The 22,915-nt window shown below is 39.5% G+C and overlaps 1 protein-coding gene across 2 annotated transcripts in view; it reads right to left on the reverse strand.

The window, feature by feature from the left end:
- The window catches only part of OPRM1 (opioid receptor mu 1), a gene marked incomplete at both ends in the record, with an annotated part of 32,036 nt that extends 10,770 nt beyond the window's left edge, over window positions 1-21,266 (reverse strand). Inside the window, 3 exons of one of the 2 annotated variants that reach the window (XM_079780695.1) lie at window positions 751-1,271; window positions 2,084-2,436; window positions 20,962-21,266. In XM_079780695.1, the coding sequence (XP_079636821.1) occupies window positions 751-1,271; window positions 2,084-2,436; window positions 20,962-21,257 (1,170 nt within the window). The remainder of the gene's footprint in view (window positions 1-750; window positions 1,272-2,083; window positions 2,437-20,961) is intronic. The other variant, XM_079780694.1, reaches the window with a different exon arrangement.
- Window positions 21,267-22,915: the final 1,649 nt, after the last annotated feature.

Below are 22,915 nucleotides of genomic sequence, written 5' to 3' on the forward strand. Positions count from 1 at the left end.
TGTACTTCATTTACTTTAAAGGCCAGACTCCAAATTTTGCAAACCAGTGGCTTCCTAAGCCAATATTTAACTTAGAGACGGATTTTTCTCTTTCCTCCCTTTCGATTCCTCACTTAATGATAAGATGGTGCATAAATATCTTGAATCTTTCATGCAGGCCATCATCTATACTCTTCTGCACGTAGGAAGACATCTTCCAGCAAATCATCATTCCTCATTTTGTCCTTTCTTCCCTCCTTTGCGGTGACACTGATTTGCTGGGAACATCTTGTACCTGTCACCAGAGTCAGCAAAGTGCTGACCTTTCTCTTTTACCACAGAACCAGAGCAGGCCTGGCTTTTGAGAAGTGACAGGGATATTGGAGCGATATGCATAAAATACATGGCATTGCTGGGGAAAATGAGGCGAATTCTAGATCAGGATCACTTCCACAATACGCTAAGAGTCATTCATTTTGAAAAGAAGACAAGGCTGTGGAGATAATGATTTTTAGAGGCTTTACAGGTTTCTAGTTGGCAGGTCTCTAATATAAAAGGAAAACATGCAAATATATAGAGCTTGGCTTATAAATGAAGCGCCTCTCCAACACAGTGGTCAAAGTTTGCTCCCCTCCTCTCTCTATCTTCATGTTGAACCCCAGTCTCCTACTTACTGGTCTCTTTCTAATGGGTGGAAATCTTGGATTGGTACAAAGCTCTATCATTTCATATCATCCCCAGTAAGTATACCCAATTCTAGAAGCTGCATACCTGATGGTTAGTCCTGTCCACTGTGTTGGCCGTGGAGGGGTGGTCTCTAGTGTTCTGACGAATCCGAGTGGAGTTTTGCTGCTCAATGGTGGAGGAAGTTGGGATACAGAACTCTCTGAAGCATCGTTTGAAGTTTTCGTCCAGAAATGCGTAAAGGACTGGGTTCAGGCAGCTGTTTGTGTAACCTAGAGCAATGCAGAAGTGCCAGGAAACCGTCTGAAAAGTAGTTTCTGGGATTGTTATCAAGGCTTTAATGATGACGTAAATGTGAATGGGGGTCCAGCAGACGATGAACACAGCTACGACCACCAGCACCATCCTGGTGATTCTCCGAAGATTCCTGTCCTTTTCTTTGGAGCCAGAGAGCATACGGACACTCTTGAGGCGTAAGATCATTAGTCCGTAGCACACCGTAATGATGAGGACAGGCATGATGAAGGCGAAGATGAACACACAGATTTTCAGCAGGTTTTCCCAGTACCAGGCTGGGTGAGAGAATGTTAGTGTGCAATCTATGGAACCTGGGTGAAAAAAAAAAAAATTACAAGGAAGAATTAGAAGCACCATTTAATTATGACATTAGGTATTAATATTGCCTTCTTGCTTACTAATTTTTAAGCTTGACCTTAGCTAACTTAAGGCTATTAGTATACATGCTAATAAAGAAATATTTAAAGAAACAGTGGGAGAAACTCGGCTCTGTGTTGATTTTTAGAAATAGATTTATTTATTTATTTATTTATTTATTTCTAAAGATCTCATTTTGCTGTCCACTTTGTTCTCACTAAGTTTTCATTCAACCAACAATTATGGACCTCCCGCCATGAGCTATGTCCTCTACGGGGTCTATGTTGATATAAAAAATATAATCACTGTCCAGAGTCTATAGGACATCCCAGCTAATGGATGTTTTCACTCCACTTTTTGATGGGTGGTTTATCATTCTGACATGAGGTCTAGAAAGATACATTTTTGTTTTTATGGAGACAGCCACTTGAAATTATAAAACAAGCCTCCGCTTGCTTTGGGTTTAAGTTCTAATTACTCTTGGAAGAACTGTATTTTTATTTTCTCATCATTTTGATGAAATGCAAAAACATCAAGAACCAATAGATCATACTGGTATTCTCTTTGAAATGTTTAGTGGCTTAAAACCACAGGGAAAATTCCTATTTCAAAAAATATTCAAAGACATTTTTCTAGAAACCTGTTTTATTAAAATTACAGTTTGACTAAGACATTGGAACACTCCAAAAAATTCTAGTTGGCTAATGACTTCACCAACATTTTGTTCAATAAACTCTCCACCCCTACGGCCCTCAACATTACTCACCATGCCTGTACTTTGTTGTCGCCATGAACATCACAGGCAGACCAATGGCTGAAGAGAGGATCCAGTTGCAGACATTGATGATTTTGGCATTGCGGGGAGTACGGAAATCCAGGGCCTTGACGGGATGGCAGACGGCGATGTAGCGATCCACACTCATGGTACAGAGCGTGAATATGCTGGTGAACATGTTATAGTAGTCTATGGAGATCACGATCTTGCAGAGGACGGTTCCAAACGGCCATGTTCCCATGAGGTAATTGACACTCTGGAATGGCAGGGTACTGGTCGCCAAGGCATCTGCCAGAGCAAGGTTAAAGATATAGATGTTGGTGGCCGTCTTCATTTTGGTGTATCTAGAAAATGAAGAAAGAGCGGAGGCTGAGTCAGAAAAAGACAGCAATGTGAAATACTGGTAAGCTTCCAATAATTAAAAAAAAACCCTGCAAGGATTAGGGGAAAGCATTTGAGATTCATTGTGGAAGAACTGTTTTCTTGGAGAGGGAGAGAGAGATAGAAACATCAATAATGAGGGAGAATCAACCTGGGCATGTGCCATGATCAGGAATCCAGGAATCGAACCATGACCTCTTGGTTCATAGGTCGATGCTCAACCACTGAGCCATGCTGGCAGGGCTGTTTTCTAATATTAGATTGGCTATTTATAGCCATGTACCTATAGCTAAATATATAATTTCTCTACCTATCAGTTTTCTTACCTATAAAATGGTTTTGATAATAGGTATCATACTGATTTATTTATAATGTGCCAGGTACAGGTAGCTCTCAGTCAAGTATCCAGACACTGGATAATTCATTTTAATTGTATATATATATATATATATATATTTTTTTTTTTCCAGATTTTCATAGTTAAAATTGTGGAGCATGGGTTGAGAACATGTCCTTATATCTATCCATGTGCCACTTGTCTGGAAATGAAAGGAGAGATGCTTCCATTATGGCTGAGAGACTTTGCTTAACCATCTTTAACTTATACTTTTAGGAAGTGCTTATTTCCTGCTTTATTTGATTTCTGCTCATTCTACTTTAGGACATGAATAGCATTTCTTTGATCAGAAGTTTTGCTTTCTTGATTCCTGTATTCTGATATAACTAATATTTATGTCATATAGACATATATTACTAGGCTAAATCCTTTGATGTATATAAAGCATTATAGTAGGCTGGAATAGTCTTATTTGTGACTTTAGATCTTGGTTTGCAGATATGTAGATTATTCATCTCTTTAGACCAAATGACTTCAAAAACAGCATCAGAATATCTGTCTCAAGAGATAGTACATTTGGGTTTGTAGATAAAGGTGTTCTGTATTTCTTATAAATACTTAGTTTTTAGAGCTTAGAAATTATTTGCCTTCAAATTTGAGAGTTCTAAAAGAAAATTAAGTTTCTTCTATTTTAATATCTAGTAGTTGTGTATGTAAAAAAAATCATGTGTAATAACATCAAATAATGTTATATCCCTAGGTATTTCTTATATATTGAAAGAACAACAATGAAAATGACTTCAAAATAGGATAAAATAATTTTACCAATTTAATATTAGAAAATTGTGTTTTGAAGAAACCCGAGTGTATATTGTAGATTACAAATATTTTAGAGGGCATAGTCAGTAAAATTATTATCTATTGTACTTAGTACAGTAAATATAAAGCTTTATCTATATTTTTGGTGATGATATTGTACATATAACCACTCAATATAAGTAAAATATAAAAGACAGCATGAACATAAAAGTTAAATGAAATAAAGATAGAATTACATTATCCATTTGGCACAGAGCCCAGTACAAGATGAATACAAGTAAATGCTTGTTGAGTAGAATTAAATGTAGGAGGAAGGGTTTGGGTGACTTTATTATTATTATTTTTTTTGTGGCATAATGAAACAAACTTTTTAAAAGGAAATCTGAAGCTTTTGAAGTAAAAGTGAACAGGGGGAATAGTCCTTTTGCCTTGTCAATTTGTTGTTAAATTAAAAAAGAACTTTGGTCATAGAAGGTCCTGAATGATGAGAAGTAGGATCTGGAAGGAGCTTTGAAGACCACATTGTGTGACCACCTTGCATCATGGCAAGAGAACCCAAGGGACAGAAAGCTGTGCAAACATTTGAGATTTTCTCCCGTTTCTCTAGATTCCATCTAAAACTAAAAATGTGCCTCTATGCTGTATGCTGGGCCATGCGTAATTCTGGGAGTGCATTTCTGATAATGTTGTAGTTTGTTCCAGAAATACTCGGCCCACTGTTAGCTAAAACAAGGTAAGCATGCAAAGCTTTTTCATATTCTTTTTAAAGATGGCCATGCTGGGGCCATTGGAAATCCTGAGACTTTAAAAAAAAATCCAATGTCATAGCAGAATTATATATTTTTAAAGGAGTACTGAGTTTGTTCTATTTTTTTTTTTTTACTCTCTAATAATCCATGGTTTAATACTATCAATTCTAGGACTCACAGTCCATCTCTTCAGTTCTTTGACTGCCTTTCCAACTTTCTTTTGGAACATCTGTGCCTGCCATTGGCTTCTCAAATGCAATACTTCCCAAAGTGTGTTTTTCCTTTCTCATCCACCACCACCTCCACCACTATCGCCACAAAATAATCAGTAACAATTGTTGGAGCCAGGATTCAAGCCCAGGTTATTTGTGGGTCATTAGCTACAATGCTTTGCTAGTTAATAACCATCTCTTATTATGTTCTAATTGCTTCTTCTTGTTTCACGAAATAATTTCTTTCACCCCCTGAAGTTATTAAATATGTTATTTTAAAGTCCTTGTGTGATTGCTATTTAATTCTGTTTCTTTAAGTGTAAGTTCTTTTGTTTGCTGTGTCCTCCCCCAATGTCTTTCATGGTATAGTCACTCACTAACAATACGATTGTATTGATTTTGAGTTAACCCTTGAAGTTAATATTCCTTGGTGGATTGTTCACTGTTTCTGCTGTGTGGTCTCACCGAGACAGGAGCTGGAATTAGACTGCACCATACAGTTTCCAGTAAGAGTAGAGGATGGAATGGGTTTGAGGGAGACACAGTGCACTGGTGGCTAACTTTTAATCCCCCAGAGCATTGCTGGTCTCCCAGGTACAGCCAGTATCTCTGTCCCAAGCACTGCACCACTTTTTAAGTGGACATTGTTGCTTCTGTGTAGCCTGTAGACTGGAAAACACACCAGCGGCAACTGACAAGGCTGCCACTACTGTGGAAATCCACTCCATTGTGGAAACCCCTTCTTATGAACTCATATTTCATGAATGAAGTCATCAATATCTCTAACACTCTTGACCTGCCTCTGTTGCATCATTCACTTCTTTCAAAAGAAGGAGGAATGACTTATGTTTATATGTTTAGGGTGAAGAATAGGATATGCATCGTTCTGTCCCTTCCACGGTCTCTTCCTAAGGTTTGGCTGCCCAAAAGAAACACATATTGTATCCAACTATTCCAGGTAGTAGGTTTCAAAGGGACTAGTCCCCATATGAGAAGGTTACCTGTGGTCCAGGTCTGTGACTAGATATGTTTGTGTATTCATTCTGGGATTAGAATTAGGAAGCTATAATATCTGCACAGCTAAGTCACAACCACAGCAAAGTATTTGCCAACAATAAAGATGATATTTTTTTTCTATCTGCTGATTCATTTCATCTTATCTCTCAGTTTGTCCAAACATTATCAGGGGAAGAAGGAGTGACATTTAATAGGATCCTTTAAACATTCAGGCTGCCTGCCAAGAATTTCCCCATCATTTTAATAAATTTGTGTATGGCTTTTCATTGATTTATTGCTTTAATTTGTGTCCTTAAAAATAATTTCTAAAAGTTGTTCTAGAGTTTGTTCTCAATCAGCCATCCTGAAAATGATACATTGCATAGGAATACCTTTAAACAGGTTTTAATTTGAGTATTGTATAAAAGCAAATCTGGCCCTCTTAAAGAACTTGAGAATAACTTTCAACTTTTAGCATGCTTGCACATGAAATCTTAGTCTTGTGTAATAGATGTGATAACAATATTGAAATCAAGTTTTGTCTTTTAGTCTATAAGCTTCTGGAGTATAGAGACCATGATTAATCTGTACTCTGCTGCCTGCTTGATGAGTCCTGCTGACCTTAAGCCTGCAACTAGATTATCTCTTTAGATTAGATGTTCCTGTTCATCTCATAGAAATACTTTCTGCTTTCCCATCTCATGTCATCTTACTACTCCCCACATCGATTTCCATCATTGTCTCCCTCTATTGGCAGAGGAGAAGAGAGGATGGCATGTAGTAGTAGTGAGGTTGCATAATGGTGAGAAAGAAAAAAGCTCCTGAGAGCTTTTGGGAAGCTAGTTTAGTTGCTAACAGCCAGGCTGTAGTATTCGTTTATGGAACATAATTCTTTAGAGTATCAACTTCAGATGAGGACTTTCCATGGCTGTGATGCAACAAGACAAAAACAAGATGTCTCTATAACCAGACCTGACCAGAGGTAAAACCAAATCACCTGAACCACAAAAACGCCCAGCCTCTCCCTCTTCTGGTTAACACGAGGTGTCCACTGCTTCTTATTCAATGACTAGAGTCCCAGTGCACAAAATTTGTGCACTCGGGGGTTGGGGGGGTTCCTCTCAGCCCGGATGGCAAAAGGGCACAGGCCAGGCTGAGGGACCCCACTGGTGCACGATCAGGGCTGGGGAGGGATGCAGGAAGTTGGCCATCTGGGGAGGGACTGCGAGAAGGCTCCAGGGTGTGTCCGGCTCATTTTCTCAGTCCCAATCAGCCAGACCCGAGCAGCAAGCTAACCTACTGATCAGAGCGTCTGCCCCCTGGTGGTCAGTGCACATCACAGTGAGCAGTTGAGCAGCCTTAACATTTTATTAGCATATTACACTTTGATTGGTTGAATGGCTGACCGGATGACTGGACACTTAGCATATTAGGCTTTTGTTATATAGGATGACTCTAGCCTGATTCTGCTAATTCACCCTCTAGATAAGAAATTATTGATGCCCATGTGTCAAATTACTCTTGTTTTGAGCAATGCCCTATCCAGACAGATCTCTGCTTCCTTGAATCTTCTCCTTAATCACCAAACATCAACTAAAATCCCAGTGGTGTCCCCTCTCCCCTCCTGAAGCAAGCTTAATAAACCCAGTAGTTTGAGCTCCAAGTCTGTTCCCGGTGGATTTTGGCTGGTGAGCATGGGTAGCAGAGTGTCCTTTTATCCGGATGTTGTCCCAGCAGCAGCAGGCCAGCGGCAATTAGCAATTGGAAGGAAGCACTGGGAATTTTCTGGTGATGTCCACAGATGGGTACAGGCCACTTGGAGAGCACAGTAGTTACAACAGATGCCTGCACCACAGGAGTCTTGGCAAACATACCCCTTCATTGTCTATCTGTAGCAGACAGAACCCATTCCAGGTGGATCTGGGGGCTATGAAAGCTCATATTGGACATCATCTTACTTTTTAGGGGGGTGATCTCCTTTTTCAGAGCCCATGACCATGCACTGCAGCTGTAGTTGGATCCTCACCATGCCCTAGGCCCGTGGTCGGCAAACTGCGGCTCGCGAGCCACATGCGGCTCTTTGGCCCCTTGAGTGTGGCTCTTCCACAAAATACCACGGCCTGGGAGAGTCTATTTTAAAGAAGTGGCGTAAGAAGAAGTTTAAGTTTAAAAAATTTGGCTCTCAAAAGAAATTTCAATTGTTGTACTGTTGATATTTGGCTCTGTTAACTAATGAGTTTGCCGACCACTGCCCTAAGCTAACTCTCTACCAATTCTGCATTCCATTCCTTCAATTAGTTATTGACTGTGGTCTTTAGATCTATCAGTCATTAAAGCATAAACCTACTTGCTAATTGTAATCAAGTGGTTTCTATTTACAGTGCTTATTTTCTGTATCGTCTATAAAATTTTTGCATTTAAACATTTAAGTGTTAAGAGATTAAGAAATGAAAATCCTACCTTTTAAGGTAGAAACATTCCTGGTGATTCTTGAGTCATACCAACTGTTTACTTGATCTTAAGAGCAGGACCGATCCCATTAAAGTGCTATAAACCTACAGATCAGTGAATAACTAAACTACCTTGATTTTGATAATTTCCCCTTGTTTTGGGTTCTTAATCAAGTTAGGAGTAAACCACGCTTGCATGGGCAAGTAGGAAACGCATTGGGCTTGGAATTAAAACACATAGGTGTAAAAAAGGTTTTGTGACCATGACCAAGTGGCTGAACTTTAGTTTCCACAACTGTAAAGAGGTGATTACATTACCCCTAAAAATTACCACTAGAACAAATTAAATGACGATGGTGATAGATGCTATTTTTGGAGTGTGATAACCCTAGCCAACCTTTACTGAATGTTTACTTTCTGCCAAGCATTGCTGTAAACACTTCACTTGGGTTTTATGATTTAATCTTCATTACAGACTTATGAATTGCATATTATTACTTCTTTTGTACATGACTAAACTGAGGTTCATGGGGGTTAAATAATTTGTTCAAAATAACAGTGGCAGAGGCATAATTTAAATCCATATCTGATTGTTATAGTTTATGTTCTCCACTATTACATTGCACTGTAATAATATGTACCATATAATATAATTTGTGTGATAAATTATCTATATCTATATATATCTATCTATATATATATAAAAAGCTAATATGCAAAGTGTCCCCCCGGGAGTTCAACCAGGAGACCGGGAGTTTGATTGTTTGCTCTGACGTGCACTGAACATCAGCAGGTTGTGTGGAATGAAGGGAGACTCTGGCCGGCAGCTGGAAGGCCCCAATCGGCCCTGATCACCGGCCAGGCCTAGGGACCCTACCTGTGCACAAATTTTGTACACTGGGCCTCTAGTAAGTTTATAAAATACAGTAAGCATTTCTACATATATTTGTGTAAACTGATGCTCGCAAAAATCCTATTTCTAATTAATAGCTACAACAACTGTGGTTATGTCTCAGTATTAAAGAGAACTGAGGGTTAGGACAATTGTCAAGGACAAAAATGTTTAACATTGTAAATTTAAATGTCTGAGTGTTTGTTACTATGCAAGTAAAATTCCTAGATAATTTAAATTTTTTGGGGGTGGTTGTGTGTGTTTGTGTGTGTGTATCTTGTAGATATAATGATTAGCAATGCTTAATAATAGCACAACATATTGGAGAGAATTTTATATCGGTACTGTGTAAGAAGATGAAATAAAAATGTTATCATTGCTTTTTTTAAAAAAATATATTTTTATTGATTTCAGATGGGAAGCGAGAGGGAGAGATAGAAACATCATTGATGAGAGAGAATCATTGGTTGGCTGCTTCCTGCATGCCCCCTGCTTGGGATCGAGCCAGCAACCCAGGCATGTACCCTTGACCAGAATTAAACCCAGGACCCTTTAGTCTGCAGGCCAACACTCTATCCACTGAGCCAAACTGGGTAGGGATAGCATTGCTTTTAAATTTTGCAACAGAGGTTTTTAATTAACATCCATGAAGAGTTAATTTCCAAGTTCATTTGTCAAAACTGTGAATGAGCTATCCCTGTTCATTCCTTTTAATGTGTGATAGTACATTCGGATACCTAAATATGGGGTGTTCCAAAAAATGTATTCACACTTTAACAACTGATAGCTCAATTTTGAGAATGAAATGTATTTTAGTAAACGCTGTCTTTATAATTATTGAAAAATGTGTATACATTTTAGGGGGGCACCCTATATTTTGGTATTCTATGAATTCCTGCAAAAGTAGCTGCTCCAAAACTTTGGTGCCAATTGAAGGAAAATAAAAGTTACGCAGTTAGTTCCTATAGATCTTGGCTTATATAAAATTATAACTTATGGTGACTGTTTTCCATCTGAGGAGTATACAAATCTTTATAATGTAACTACCATGCTGACCAGGATTTTCCTAGGAAACAGAAAGTAGTTTATTGAGGTTTTTTTTTCTAAGTAATTTTAGGCAGGGAGATTTTTGGAAAGCATTTTTCTTCCCCTGTGGAGAATTCAATAGCATTTGTTAGAAGAAAATATGATTCATGAATACAGCGGTAATGTGGCAAAGCAAACAAGTCCCATTAGTTTTTAAAATCTAAAATTTCAGTCTTATGGTCCAAAAAGGGTTATTAAATCAATTAGAATTATCTTCCAACTTGGACCAGACTCATTTGGCACTAACAACATTTCTAGTTGTAAATTAATGTGTATAACTGTATTTTTAATAGGAAAATTCCAATTATGACCTTGATTTATATTTTTTATAAAAAAGCCTCTAATACAATATTTTATTGCCTTTCAGGATCATCTATTATTTTTGAAACTTTCTCCATTTTAATTTTCATATTATTGTGTGTTTTGATTAGATCATTGCACATTCATTTTTACAAACCTGAAAAATATAATAAGTAACCTTAACGTGTAGAGGCAAACTAATAAAATTTTATGTTGAATACTCTAACTTCATGATCAAAGCTATACATTTCACAGTTCTCTTAGCTAATGGAAAAATTTATATTGGCCTTTATTTATGAAATAAAAAATCTAAAGCTTTATAGACATGTTCTTAATTTTCATAGAATATATTTTATTTTTATAATACTTTTTTTTTTCACGATAAAACCCTCTGAGTGTCAACTTTGAGTCAAACATACTAGGTGTACCGGTGAATGACAGATTTTGTAATCAAAAACACGATAATTTCAAGAGAAACATCAAAAGTGCTTTATTCAAAGTAATGTCCATCGCTAGCTACACATTTCCCCCATCTTCCAGGTAATTTGTGGATACCATCCCAATAGAACTTTTCTTGTTTTGAGGCAGACCATTCAGAGACCCAATTTTCCACTTCTTCGTACGTTTTGAAGTGCTGCTCAGAAAGTGCGTGTGCCATCGATTGGAACAAGGGGTAATCTGAAGGAGCAAGGTCTGGTGAACACGGCGGGTGGGTTAATACTTCCCAGGCAAGATCTTTTCACATGTCTTTTAACTGGTTTTGAAGTGTGTGATGGTGCATCATCATGAAGCAAAATTACAGGCAGTCCTCGGGTTACGTCGAACTCGAAGTACGTCGTTTCGTGGTTACGTCACCATCTCCCATTTATTTATAAAAAAAAAAAAGGTTCTGTCATTTCAACGTATGCACATATGTGCTTTATGTTTTTTATTATTTATTTACCACAAGTGAAGGTCAGGAATGGTTATCTTTTTAAAATTTTTTTTTACTGTTTCACTTCATTACTGCTGTGTCTGTGCTCCATGTGAGTGATGAAGGTGCTTATGTAGGTGTTACGTGGCCGTAGGAACGGATCTCCCACGTCACCCAAGGACCTACTGTACTTTGCCGTGTCTTCCGGCCCATTCTGGTAATTTCACGATCAAAGCGTGGTTCAAATTGATTATTTGTTGTCGGTAGCGATCAGTATTAACGGTTTCACCTGGCTTTAGAAGCTCATAACACACCACACCTTCCTGATCCCACCAAACACAGAACATTGTCTTCTTTCCGGAGGGATTTGGCCTTGCAGTTGATGCTGATGGTTGACCTGGAGCAACCCATGATTTTGTGCGTTTGGGATTCTCAAAATAAATGCACTTTTCATCGCCAGTCACATTCAATGCAAAAAAAACCCACTCTCTTTCGTGCCTTGAAGCAACATTCTACTGATGATTTTTCAGTTTTCCATTTGTCTTTCATTCAGTTGATGTGGCACCCACTTTCCTTCCTTTAAAATCTTTCCCATTGCTTGTAAACGATCGGAAATTGTTTGCTGAGCAATGTTTAATCTTTCTGCAAGTTGTTTTTGAGTTTGACACGCATCTTCATCCAATAATGCTTGTAATTGTTGGTCTTCAAAATTTTTGGGTTGACCTGGATGTTCTTTATCTTTCACATCGAAATCATCACTTTTAAAGCGTTTAAACCAGTGTTCACAAGTATCTTGAGATGGAGCATGTTCACCATAAGCTTCCTGAAGTATACGATAACTTTCAGCAGCACTTTTCTTCAAAATAAAGTAATGAATTAAAACTTCCCGCAAATGCTCTTTTTTTAACACAAAATTTGACATTTTTAAGTGTAAAAATATCTATGATGTTAACACCTTCAGCAAATTTGACATATGAAGTTTTGAAGCTTGTTGTCAATACAACAAAATAGCATAAATATCAAATCGCATATATATCAACATATGTGTAACTCCATCTATTGAAAAAAAATCTGCATTATTAACCGGTACACCTAGTACTTTTACATAACATCTTTTTTAATTTTAATTTTTGCCAAGTACCATGCTAGGCAATCATTCTCAACTGATTTATGTCCCCTCTGCCTTGGGGGGACCTAAGGTCTGGCGAGAGAACATAACCAACTGTTTCAAAACAGAATGTTAGATATGATGGCAAGGTAGGAGTGATAAGGCAATGTTGAAAGGAACATTTTACCTGCATTTTGGTGTCAGGAAAGTTGCGATTATTACAGTTTTGTTTCATCAGATGGAGAGTGCCCATGAAAATATTAAATTTACTTCTTGGGGTCATATGGCTGGTCCATGCTGCTGAGGCTTTTAAAACTGATGATGGCAGGAAGGGCTTAGAAGAGGATTGACCCCCAAATAAGCTTATTTATTATCTATGTTCCAGATAGATAGACTCATTGTTTCTCCAATGAGTCTATCATGTGTATGTTTTTCAGAGACAAATATAAACCTCTGTTAAGTACATTTTCACTGGCAAATTTTACTACTCATTTTACTGATAGTAGTCATCAAATTTTATTGCCTGTTTATTTTTTTTGTTTTGTGAAATAGGACTTCTTTATCCTGACCTAAGCCTTGTATTTTTCTATTGAATGGTTGGACTATAATAGAGGTCAACAAAGCTCCTTTAGTCACCCAGTATGACTTCCTGTGTGTACATCACTATGATGATTTTACTTGACCAATTAGCCCCACCAAAATATTTTTATTGATTTCAGAGTGAAAGGAGAGGAACAGAAAGATAGAAACATTGATGATGAGAGAGAATCATCGACTGACTGCCTCCTGCACACCCTGTACTGGGAAGCAAGCCCACACGCAGGCATGTGCTCTGACCTGGAATCAAACCTGTGACCTCCTGGTTCATAGGTCTACACCCACCCAGCCAGGCCCCACCAAATCAAATATTTTGATTTGTTAAGTCTTCGTCTAATTTAACTAGAGTGTTGACCAATCTATTATGTTTCTAATAGATTGAACCTCCCAATCTGTGTGAACAAAATGTCTCAGCTATACCAAAGCACAGTTTCTATTTTTTGTACTAGAGTTAGAGTAAATTTTTTTTGACAGAGTAGCGGACATATATATTTTATATAAAATTTGGTTTAACACTAGCTGGTTTGGCTAAGTGAATAGTGTCAGCCTGCAGACTGAAGGGTCCAGGGTTTGATTCTGGTCAAGGGCAAGTACCTTGGTTGCAGGTTCCTCCATGGCCCGGGCCCTGGTTCAGGCTCATGCAGGAAGCAACCAATCAATATGTTTCTTTCACATAGGTATTTTTCTCTGTCTTTCTATCTCTCTTCCACTCTCTCTAAAAATCAATGGAAAAATAGCCTCGAGTGAGGATTAAAAAAATATACATGTTTTAAAAGGCAATTAAAACAAGGGTATATAGAAGAGCATGTTCATTTGTATTTGACTTTCTAAATTAGTGAGAAAATAATTATAGTCTGTTGTGGAAATTGTCATTTGTGTTTCATTGTACTTTTTATTTCTTAATTACATTTGACTTTCAATATTGTTTTATATTAGTTTCAGGTACACAGCATAATGGTTAGACCTTTACATAATTTACAAAGTCATTCTCTGGTAAGTCTAGCACCCACCTGACACCATATATAAGTTATTACAATATTATTGACTATATTCCCTATCATGTACTTTACATCCCATGATTATTTTGTAACTACCAATCTGTACTTCCTAAATCCTTCACTTTTTTCACCAAGCCCCTCAATACCTCCCATCTGGCAACCATTTGTTTTCTGTGTCTATAAATCTGTTTTTTTAAAAAACTTAGTTCCTTTATATGTATTAATATATGCTTTGTGGCATTGACTCATGTACTAGTGTTGTTGTTGTTTTTTGTGTGTGTGGAAATGTGACATATGTATAGGCAGGAAATTTTGTTCAGAGTGGTAGTCCTTTTTTAAAAGATGGCATGAATTTCTCCGTTGATACTTACGTTTTAAATTCCACACAAAGGACAGTGATTTTAAAGAACAGAAGTGTCAGGTCTCACATCCAGCGTGAGCCGTCTGCAGCTTGCCTTCTGGGGCAGGGTCTCCGAAGTAGGCTGGCCATCCTCCCAGCCAGTGACGGAGGAAAACATGTCCAGAGCAATGAGTCTTGAGATTTTTCCCCCCCTCTGAATACCATTCATTTAGTACTCTACCATTTCAAGGTATTATACTTACAACTTGTAAAATGTTTACCATATCTACTTTGATAAATACTTATAAATTACAGTCAATAGAATTCTCTTTCATTGTTTGGTGAAAATTAACCATGACCCTCTCCTCTTACTTTTTTTTCTATCTTGTCTGTGAGACATAACACCTTTAGATAAATTTGGAAAATTGGATGGAGACAAATCAGGTTATCCCATTGCTGGGCTTGGTGATAGAGGAAGATGAATTACAGTAATTGTAATAAACCTTGGGGGTGATGTTTGTCTAATACTGTGGTTAAAAAACACTAGGTTAGTTATTATGGCTCAGTCTTTGGCATTTGTCAGCTGGTGAAATTGTAGTTTTGGAGAGAGGGAGGACTGTACCTATTTTGCTCACTAGTGTATCTGGAGCTTCTAGGAAAGTGTTTTGTATATAGTTGGTGCTCAACAAACACAGCAAATAAATAAATGAGCCTGTCTATACTCAGAACATTTTATGAAAAATCAAATTACTCAATGTAATGAAAAATAAATTTGTATAAAACTTAAAGGCACTGTCTTTATTCTTGCATATACATGTTTTGTTTATTTTACAAGTAAGTAAAATTAACCTTCCTTTTGTCATCAGGAAGAAAGACCCTTTGAAGGGTCTCAAATAATGTTGTCTGCTTTTAACAGGGCCTCTTATTGTAGTGGCCCGGGATCACCAACATCACCAGAAACATGCTCACATTTAAGTTCATTCAGCCCATGTGGTTTCCTTTTTGGAGACGATGGGGGCTGAGTGAGTATGAAATTATAGTGCTGGTAATAATTTCACTTGTTCTCTTGGCAGGCACAGTCAGGTTCTGATGTTCAGGTTATACTGCCGGCAGCACTTTTCAATTAACATTTGATACTCCCCCACAAAAATATTTAACCTTTCCCTGGCACCGAACCCCATCTTCAGTGAAAAAATGCTCAGAAGCAAAAAAGGCCTCTTTATTGATCACCTTGTTCTGCACAGTTTCTACACTTGGGATCCTCTCAGTTCTCAGAAACTCTGCAAGCCTCAGGGATGTTATTTTCTACCTTGCAGTAGTAGAGTTTACTACTGGGGTTTTGGATGTTGACAAATATTGCCTGGGAAGTCCTGGAAAAATCCATAATGAAAGTGTTAGGCATAGACAGGCACTGAGACTCACAGTATCATCATTAATTCTACCTCTAGCTTTTGAACCAGTTTATTATGATTAGTTTTGTTGTGATAACAGAACCCAGGACTAGGCACAGGAATGCTATTATATATATCATTGATGTTTCTCTCTCTCCCTCTCCCTTCCTCTCTGAAATTATATATATATATATACATACATATATATAATTTATATGTATATATAATTTCAGAGAGGAAGGGAGAGGGAGAGAGAGAAACATCAATGATGAGAGAGAATCATTTATCAGCTGCCTCCTGCATGCCCCACACTGGGGATCAAGCCCACAACTCAGACATGTGCCCTGACCAGGAATCGAACTGTGACCTCGTGGTTCATAGGTACCTGCTCAACCACTGAGCGACGCCAGCTGGGCAGGGATGGTATTTTAAATGCCTAAATTTCCAAAGTTAGTGTTCAGAGGACATCATCATTATAAGTTATTTCTTCTAATTCAAATAGAGGACTCTGCTTGGTAAAAAGGAGTTTCATCACATGCAGTCATTATTTAGACAGATCCTGTTCTAGAGTTTTGACGATAACACCAATTTAAATGTGAAACATTTAAGTAAGAAAAATAGCTATTTTTCTCCAAAAAGTAACTGGGTTGTCTATTTTCTCCACTGTATTCATTGGACAGCATAAGAAGAACTTATTAATGGGGGTCAAGCAAGTTGCAAGTATCTGTCCTTAGAATGCTTTCACATCATCATGGCTTCCAGGAAGATGACTGTGGCAGAATCCAGTGCATTGGGGAGGAGTGGACTGGAATGGAGTATGACAACAGTGACACCATTCAAAGCCTTGCTTTGCTTCTGCAAAACTGTGACTCAAAAGGACAAACTCTGTTTCAAAATATTAGAACAGATAATATAGCTGATGTATGGGAAGGCCAACGCACGAGGTGAATGATGAGATCCAGGTGGCTGATGGTGCGAGCCCAGTGAGAAGGTAGATACTTTCTCAGTCGGAGAGAAGCAAATAATAAAACTCTACTTTGCTGGAGCACTTTCAGAGTTTTCTGCACACTTCTATGTATCTTATCTAAGGGGGACCTGAAACCCAGGAGATTAAATATGATCATTATTCTTTTCATGCAAGTGAAAGACTTAGGGAATTTATGTGACGACGATAACGGGAAAGGGGCAGAGATTCAAACTTGTCTTTTTATTTCAGGTTTAGCACTCTGTTCACTCTCTTATGCCTACTGTGCAGATTCCATTGGCGGAATTTAAGGAAAAATTTAAAACATCTTGAGCTTGAGCTTTCTTGAGAGATAATTTAATTTACAACTTACTCAATAAATTGCCTCCTGGAGTTCAGAGGAGTACACATATGGACGGAACTCTTAAACCTTATTGCCAAACAAGTGTCATTTTTCTTATTCACAAAATGGAAAGCTTGTCTAGATCTGTACTTCTCAATATTAGCTTCAGATCAAAGCCACTTTGGGAGATTTTAGACCTCCCTAAGTCCAGGAGCTATGTCCAGAGATTCTGATTCCATTATTCCATTAGCCTTGGGCAGAGGTGGGTTTTCATTAAAAAAAAAAAAAAAGACTTTTCAGGTGATTCTAAGATGCAGCCAAAACTGAGAGTCACTGAAATGGAAGATGTGGAAGGCCTTCTTCCATATGTCAGTATGTTGGCAGGATTTAGGCAATAGCTCTGATGATCCATGAGTTCTTCGGAAGGAAACGCACATTTTATTGCTCATTTTATCCTGTATCGGTTCCTGGCTGGAATTTAGATCCGGTTCTCACTGAAGAGATTCTGGGAACTGGAGCATTCTTCAGCTGGACTATATGTCATCCAGTTAAAACCCTCCGAAGGATGTGGTAGTGCGAGTAGTGGCAGGTGGCCGCTCCCGCTCATCCCGGCCCTGCTGCGCCTGCCTGCCACTGCTGCTGCTCGGTAGCACTGCTGGGGATGCGGGAGAGGCTTGCGCTGCTGCAGCTGCGCTTGCCAGCTGTGAGCCTGGCATCTGGTGCCTGTTGGTCAGCTGAGCGGCGCTCCCACTGTGGAAACGCACTGACCACCAGGGAGCAGCTCCTGCATTGAGCATCTGCCCCCTGGTGGTCAGTACACATCATAGCCACTGGTTGACTGGATGTTTGGTCATTCGGTTGCTTAGGCTTTTATATATATACTAGAGGCCCTGTGCATAGCATTTGTGCACAGGGGGTGGGGGACTCCTCAGCCTGGCCTGTGCCCTCTTGCAGTCCAGGACCCCTTGGGGGATGTCCTCCTGCCAGCCAGGATCGGGCTTAAGCCAGCAGTCAGACACCCCTCTCGCAGTCTGGGGCTCTCGCGGTCCTGGACTCCTCACTCCTTATGGCCCACCTGCAGCGGAAGTGGGAGAGGCTCCTGCCACCACTGCTGCGCCCACCAGCTGGGAGCTGGTTTCTGGCTGAGCAGTGCACTGACCACCAGGGGGCAGCTCCTGCATTGAGCGTCTGCCCCCTGGTGATCAGTGTGCATCATAGTGACCAGTCGTTCTGCCAATCGGTCAATTTGCATATTAGGGTTTTATTATATAGGATATATAGATATTTATTAAATTTTTAAATAATAGCAGGAAGTGAACATTTTATCTCAATACTTTAAAAGATGCAGCATTATACTCATCTCTTAACATTTTGTTAAGTTTATTGGTATGACATTGGTTAATAGATTATGTAAGTTTCTTGTGTATAATTCTAAAACACATTATCTTTATACTGCATTGTGTGCTTACCACACACAGTGTAATCTCCCTCCACCACCATATGATTGACCCCCTTTTCCCTCATCTTTTTAAAGGGACAATAATATTGCTGAACTGATTTTGTAGATAAAACACCACAGCCTGGAAACAGTACAGTTACAAGTCTCAGCTAAACAGACGTATTTTCTTCAATTCTCTGTTACTTTCCTCATCACTTCATTGGTCACTGAACTATTTTTTTTTTTTTTCCTGTTTCACAGTCATCTTCTCAGCAGGTTATCTGACCTTGGATTAAACACTTGAGTTGCCACAGGTTGGTGTTTGGGGTGACCTTTTAGTGGAACTTTCAGTACAGAGAAGTAAAGCAGAATATCATGTTCCCAGTAAGGTAAAATGTCACCATCCTTTTCCAAGTCACTAAGAGGTCAGAGGTAATGCCTTTAAAGCAGACTCACCTATCCAGAGTCCTCTTAAACTCTGGAATAAGATCAATTTGCTACTTTCACAGACACTTGCTTCTCTAGTGGCTTTCTCTTTATTGAAAAACATAAACTAGAGGGGAGAAAAATGATGAGGGAAAATACCAAGAGATGCAACAAAAGAGAATAAAACATAATGTTTCAGATGGCAGGATTTCTAGGTGCTTTTGTAATTTCTCTTCATCCTTTATTCTCCAGGATTCCAGAGATAAATATAGGAAAATTTATTATTTCCACATCATTCCTGCTAACTAAACCTAGTCTGTCATTCTTTAGGTGAATGAACCAAAATCATGATTTGCCACTCTAATAAAAAGAAAATTATACCGGTTAGAGACATTCAGTGGTATTGAACTAATAAACAATCTGTCCTTGGAAAAATCATTTATATTTTCTGTGCCTCAGCTTACTCACCTAGCACTGATCATCTCTAGAGTCCCCGTTAAGTCCTACAAGCTTATGATTCCATGAATTTTCTAAGGAAAACGAGAAACATATTTTCCCTTCATCAGGCAGGCCTTTATGATTTTTATTATCATAACTGCAAAGTGAGGTGCACTTTTTATATTTGATATGAATCTTTGTATTGGATTACATAAGTGAATTTTTATAAAATAAAGTGTTTATAAAAACAAATTCTTTAAAAAAAGTAAATGTTAACAAAAATAAATTCTCCCATTAATTGTCTCCCTGCATTACCTTCAGTTGTTAGCTTTCTTCTCAATAGATGGTGCTGTTTTCTCAGAGACACTACTTATTCCTCATCAAAAGATCAGGGAAATTAGTATTTCTCTTTAATAATCATTAATTAAAGAAATCAGCCCTCTAAGTAGAAAGACTCAAGTACAAGCAACATGCAGTACCTAGATAATGAAAGCATAATGGGGAAAATAAACTGTTAAGTGATAAAGGAGGCCTGCTGAAACCTTTAATATTTGCTGAGTAGATGGAGCAAATATTGTAGCCAAACATGAAAATTCCATGTTCCCTACATACATAGAACACATAGAACCCCGAGTAGGAAGAACATCTTAAATCAGGAACCATTTTAAAGTGTTAAAATATTGATCTACTTTAACAAAAGTGAATCTATAGCATTCCATATTAACATGCATGATTTGAACACACGCATCAACACCAATACAATCGATCCCGATCTCAGTTAATCTTGAGAGCTGGCACACTCTGTGCCAACTCAGCCGGGTGCACCTGGGAAACAGAAAACGGACCTCAAACTCTTTCGAAATAATATCCCTGGATAAAACCACTTTTCATTTCTGAAGAGCACACCATTACAACATCCTATGTAGTAGTTTATAATCCAGTTTTATGCTGCTTATGCCCTTTGGAGGCCCCGAAACAGACATATCCTGCACTTTTCCTGAACCCAGTTCAGTGCTGACTGAATCAGCCCCTAGCAGATCCGCAGCTGCCCACTGAAACCTGGCAACACAACTGTCATATTTGTTACAACAAAGCAACACTGTGGAGAGACACAGGCTAACTTCCTCTATGAGTGTGGCCGAAGGGTAGAAGGAGTGGGGTAAGGGCTGCTCTGAGGAGGGAGGCAGGGTGGGGACCTGGTGCAGCAGGCTGTAAGAAACCAGCAGGAGCAGGGAAGTTGCCAAGGTTCATCTCTGGAAAGGACTGAGAAGGAGACCTGGCCCCCCAATTAGAGGAAATACACTAGAATTCTTTTTCCATTACTCACAAATCACTGTTTCCAGAGCTTCCGCCAAAGACACTGGGGGCGTGTGCCCAGATTAAGGGAGCTCCAAGCTATTTATTTTTTATTTTTACTTTTATTTATTATTTATTTACTTTTGGCCAGAGCTTCATAGCTTTTACCAAAGCAACTTCTCTGTGTCTGAAATTTTGGATGTTTCTTTATCAATGGGGGGGGGGGGGGCAGAAATGTAGGATTTTGCACTCAACCACCAATCTGTTGCCCCACATTCTCCCCTGTTTAACCTCCCCTTTCTCATCTTCCCACCAAACACTCTACCTTGGGGCTCAGGTGTCCCCTTATGCCCCCCCCCCCCCGTTAGCATTCGGACCTCAGACGCCTTTCTTACCTGACAATCACATACATGACCAGGAAGTTCCCGAAGAGACCCACCACGCACACGATGGAGTAGAGGGCCATGATGGTGACGGCCGTGATCGTGGAAGGGCTGCTGGTCGGAGGGCACAGGCTGTCGCTCCCGCTCAGCGCCGTGCGGTTCGGACCGCAGGGGTCGGACAGGTTGCCATCCATGTGGGAGAAGTTGACCCAGGAACCGGGGTTCGGTGCTGGGGCGCAACTTGCAGAGAGCGTGTAGGGATCGGAGCAGTTGGCGGCGGCGGTCCGGGGGACGGCGCCGCTGTCCATGGTGCTGACGGCCGGCTGGGACCGCGTTGGGAGGTGAACCCGCGAGCACGGGGACTTTTCAGGATCTGTGCGCGCCTTAGCAGCTTCCTCCAGCCGCTGCCAGGGCTCCTGTGATTTCTTCCAGAGCCCAGCCCTGGCGAATCCTGGCAGGAGCGTCAGGCAGAAGGGGGAGAACTGAGCCTCTGACGTTCTCCTCTGCTTGCAGCCCTCTCCCACCTTAGGAGCACAGAGACTAGTCCCCAGCCCCACACCGCTGGAGGGAGGGGGAGGGAGGGCAGAGCGGGATCCAGAGGCTGGAGGAGAAAGAGGGGAGAGAAGGGGTGGATTTTGCGCACAAGCGATCCAAGGAGTTTTGTTCTCCCCACTCGGCACTCATCTGTGCAACACCTCTTAGGAGGGGCAGAACGGAGAAGGGAGTTGGAAAGAAGGGGTGGAGAGGGAGGCAGACAGAGAGTTAGTTTCTGACGGAAGGGGGCTGACTTTCTATTTTCCCAGCGCCGGTGTCTCTGTAGACATTGGCCCCAGGCAACTGGAGCAACCATCCCTACTGCCTATGTCAATCATTTGGGTGCAGGGGACACACATCCCTCTTCTTTAGTCTTCCTTCCTGCACACTCATGAGCAGGTAACTGTGTTTTTCACATCACCAAATGAGAATTTCCAGCCCTTCAAACCTGCCTGAAGCGAGAGGGATTCTTTCTCCGAAAAAGAAAGGAGAACCATATAAACTCTTGTGAAGGAAACCTATGACGTTTACTCTTTAGTGCCTAGGTTTCTCCTAGAGTAGAAGCTCTAGTTGCATCTGATTTATGTCCGGTTGGGAAGAGGCACCAGGACTGGTTACAGAAATCTGGGGGTTGGTTGTGTAATTCAGGAAAGTCGACCAAAAATAATGTTTACCCTCCACGTCTTAAATCTCATAGATCCATTTGGAATTATTCATTATCCATTTTACCTCCAGACCTCCTGGGTGGACATGTGCTTCTCAGGAGAACCGTGTCAAAGCCAAACAGCATTTGAGTTCACTCAGTCTGTTTTCCTGTGTAGAGATTCCAGGAGGAACCTCAGAGATATCTTAACTGGAGTGGCCCACACCTGGCTGAGGAACATTGATACATCTTAACATGTGATGCCTCATTTCCAAGTCCGTAAACATTTCTATCTTAGAAATAGATTTGTAAATCAATCAGGGATAAGGTTGCTGTTTTTATTTTTTTTGTAAAGTTCATATTAATTCTGAGGTTATTCTCATTTTTATACATGTGTATATTTGTGTATGTATATATATTTGAACAGTAAGTATTGGCACTAAATGCTACAAATTACTCCCAATTGGTTGTAGAAAGTCACACTCTTAGGAAGCAGAGAGTGGGGTGGGTTAAGGAAGCTTGGAAGGAATATTTAATTCTAATATCACTTTTATCATTTTCTTGAAAATAGACAACTCGTAGGTAAACTCTGCTTATCGTAGGCTATTTTACCAATGTGTAGTATTTTTTTTATCCTTTTATATTAAAAGGCATACTTTCAGCAACAAAAGTTTACAGAGAGCTCCTGGAAACTAATAAAAATACCTTACCACATTTTTCCCTATGAACTAATATCAGTTCACTTGCATTGAGCTGAAATCTGTCTGCCATTATTCAGTCTTTTGAGGA

The sequence above is a fragment of the Cnephaeus nilssonii genome, assembly GCF_951640355.1.
Source record: "Cnephaeus nilssonii genome assembly, chromosome: 9".
In the NCBI taxonomy this organism is placed as follows: Eukaryota; Metazoa; Chordata; class Mammalia; order Chiroptera; family Vespertilionidae; genus Cnephaeus; species Cnephaeus nilssonii.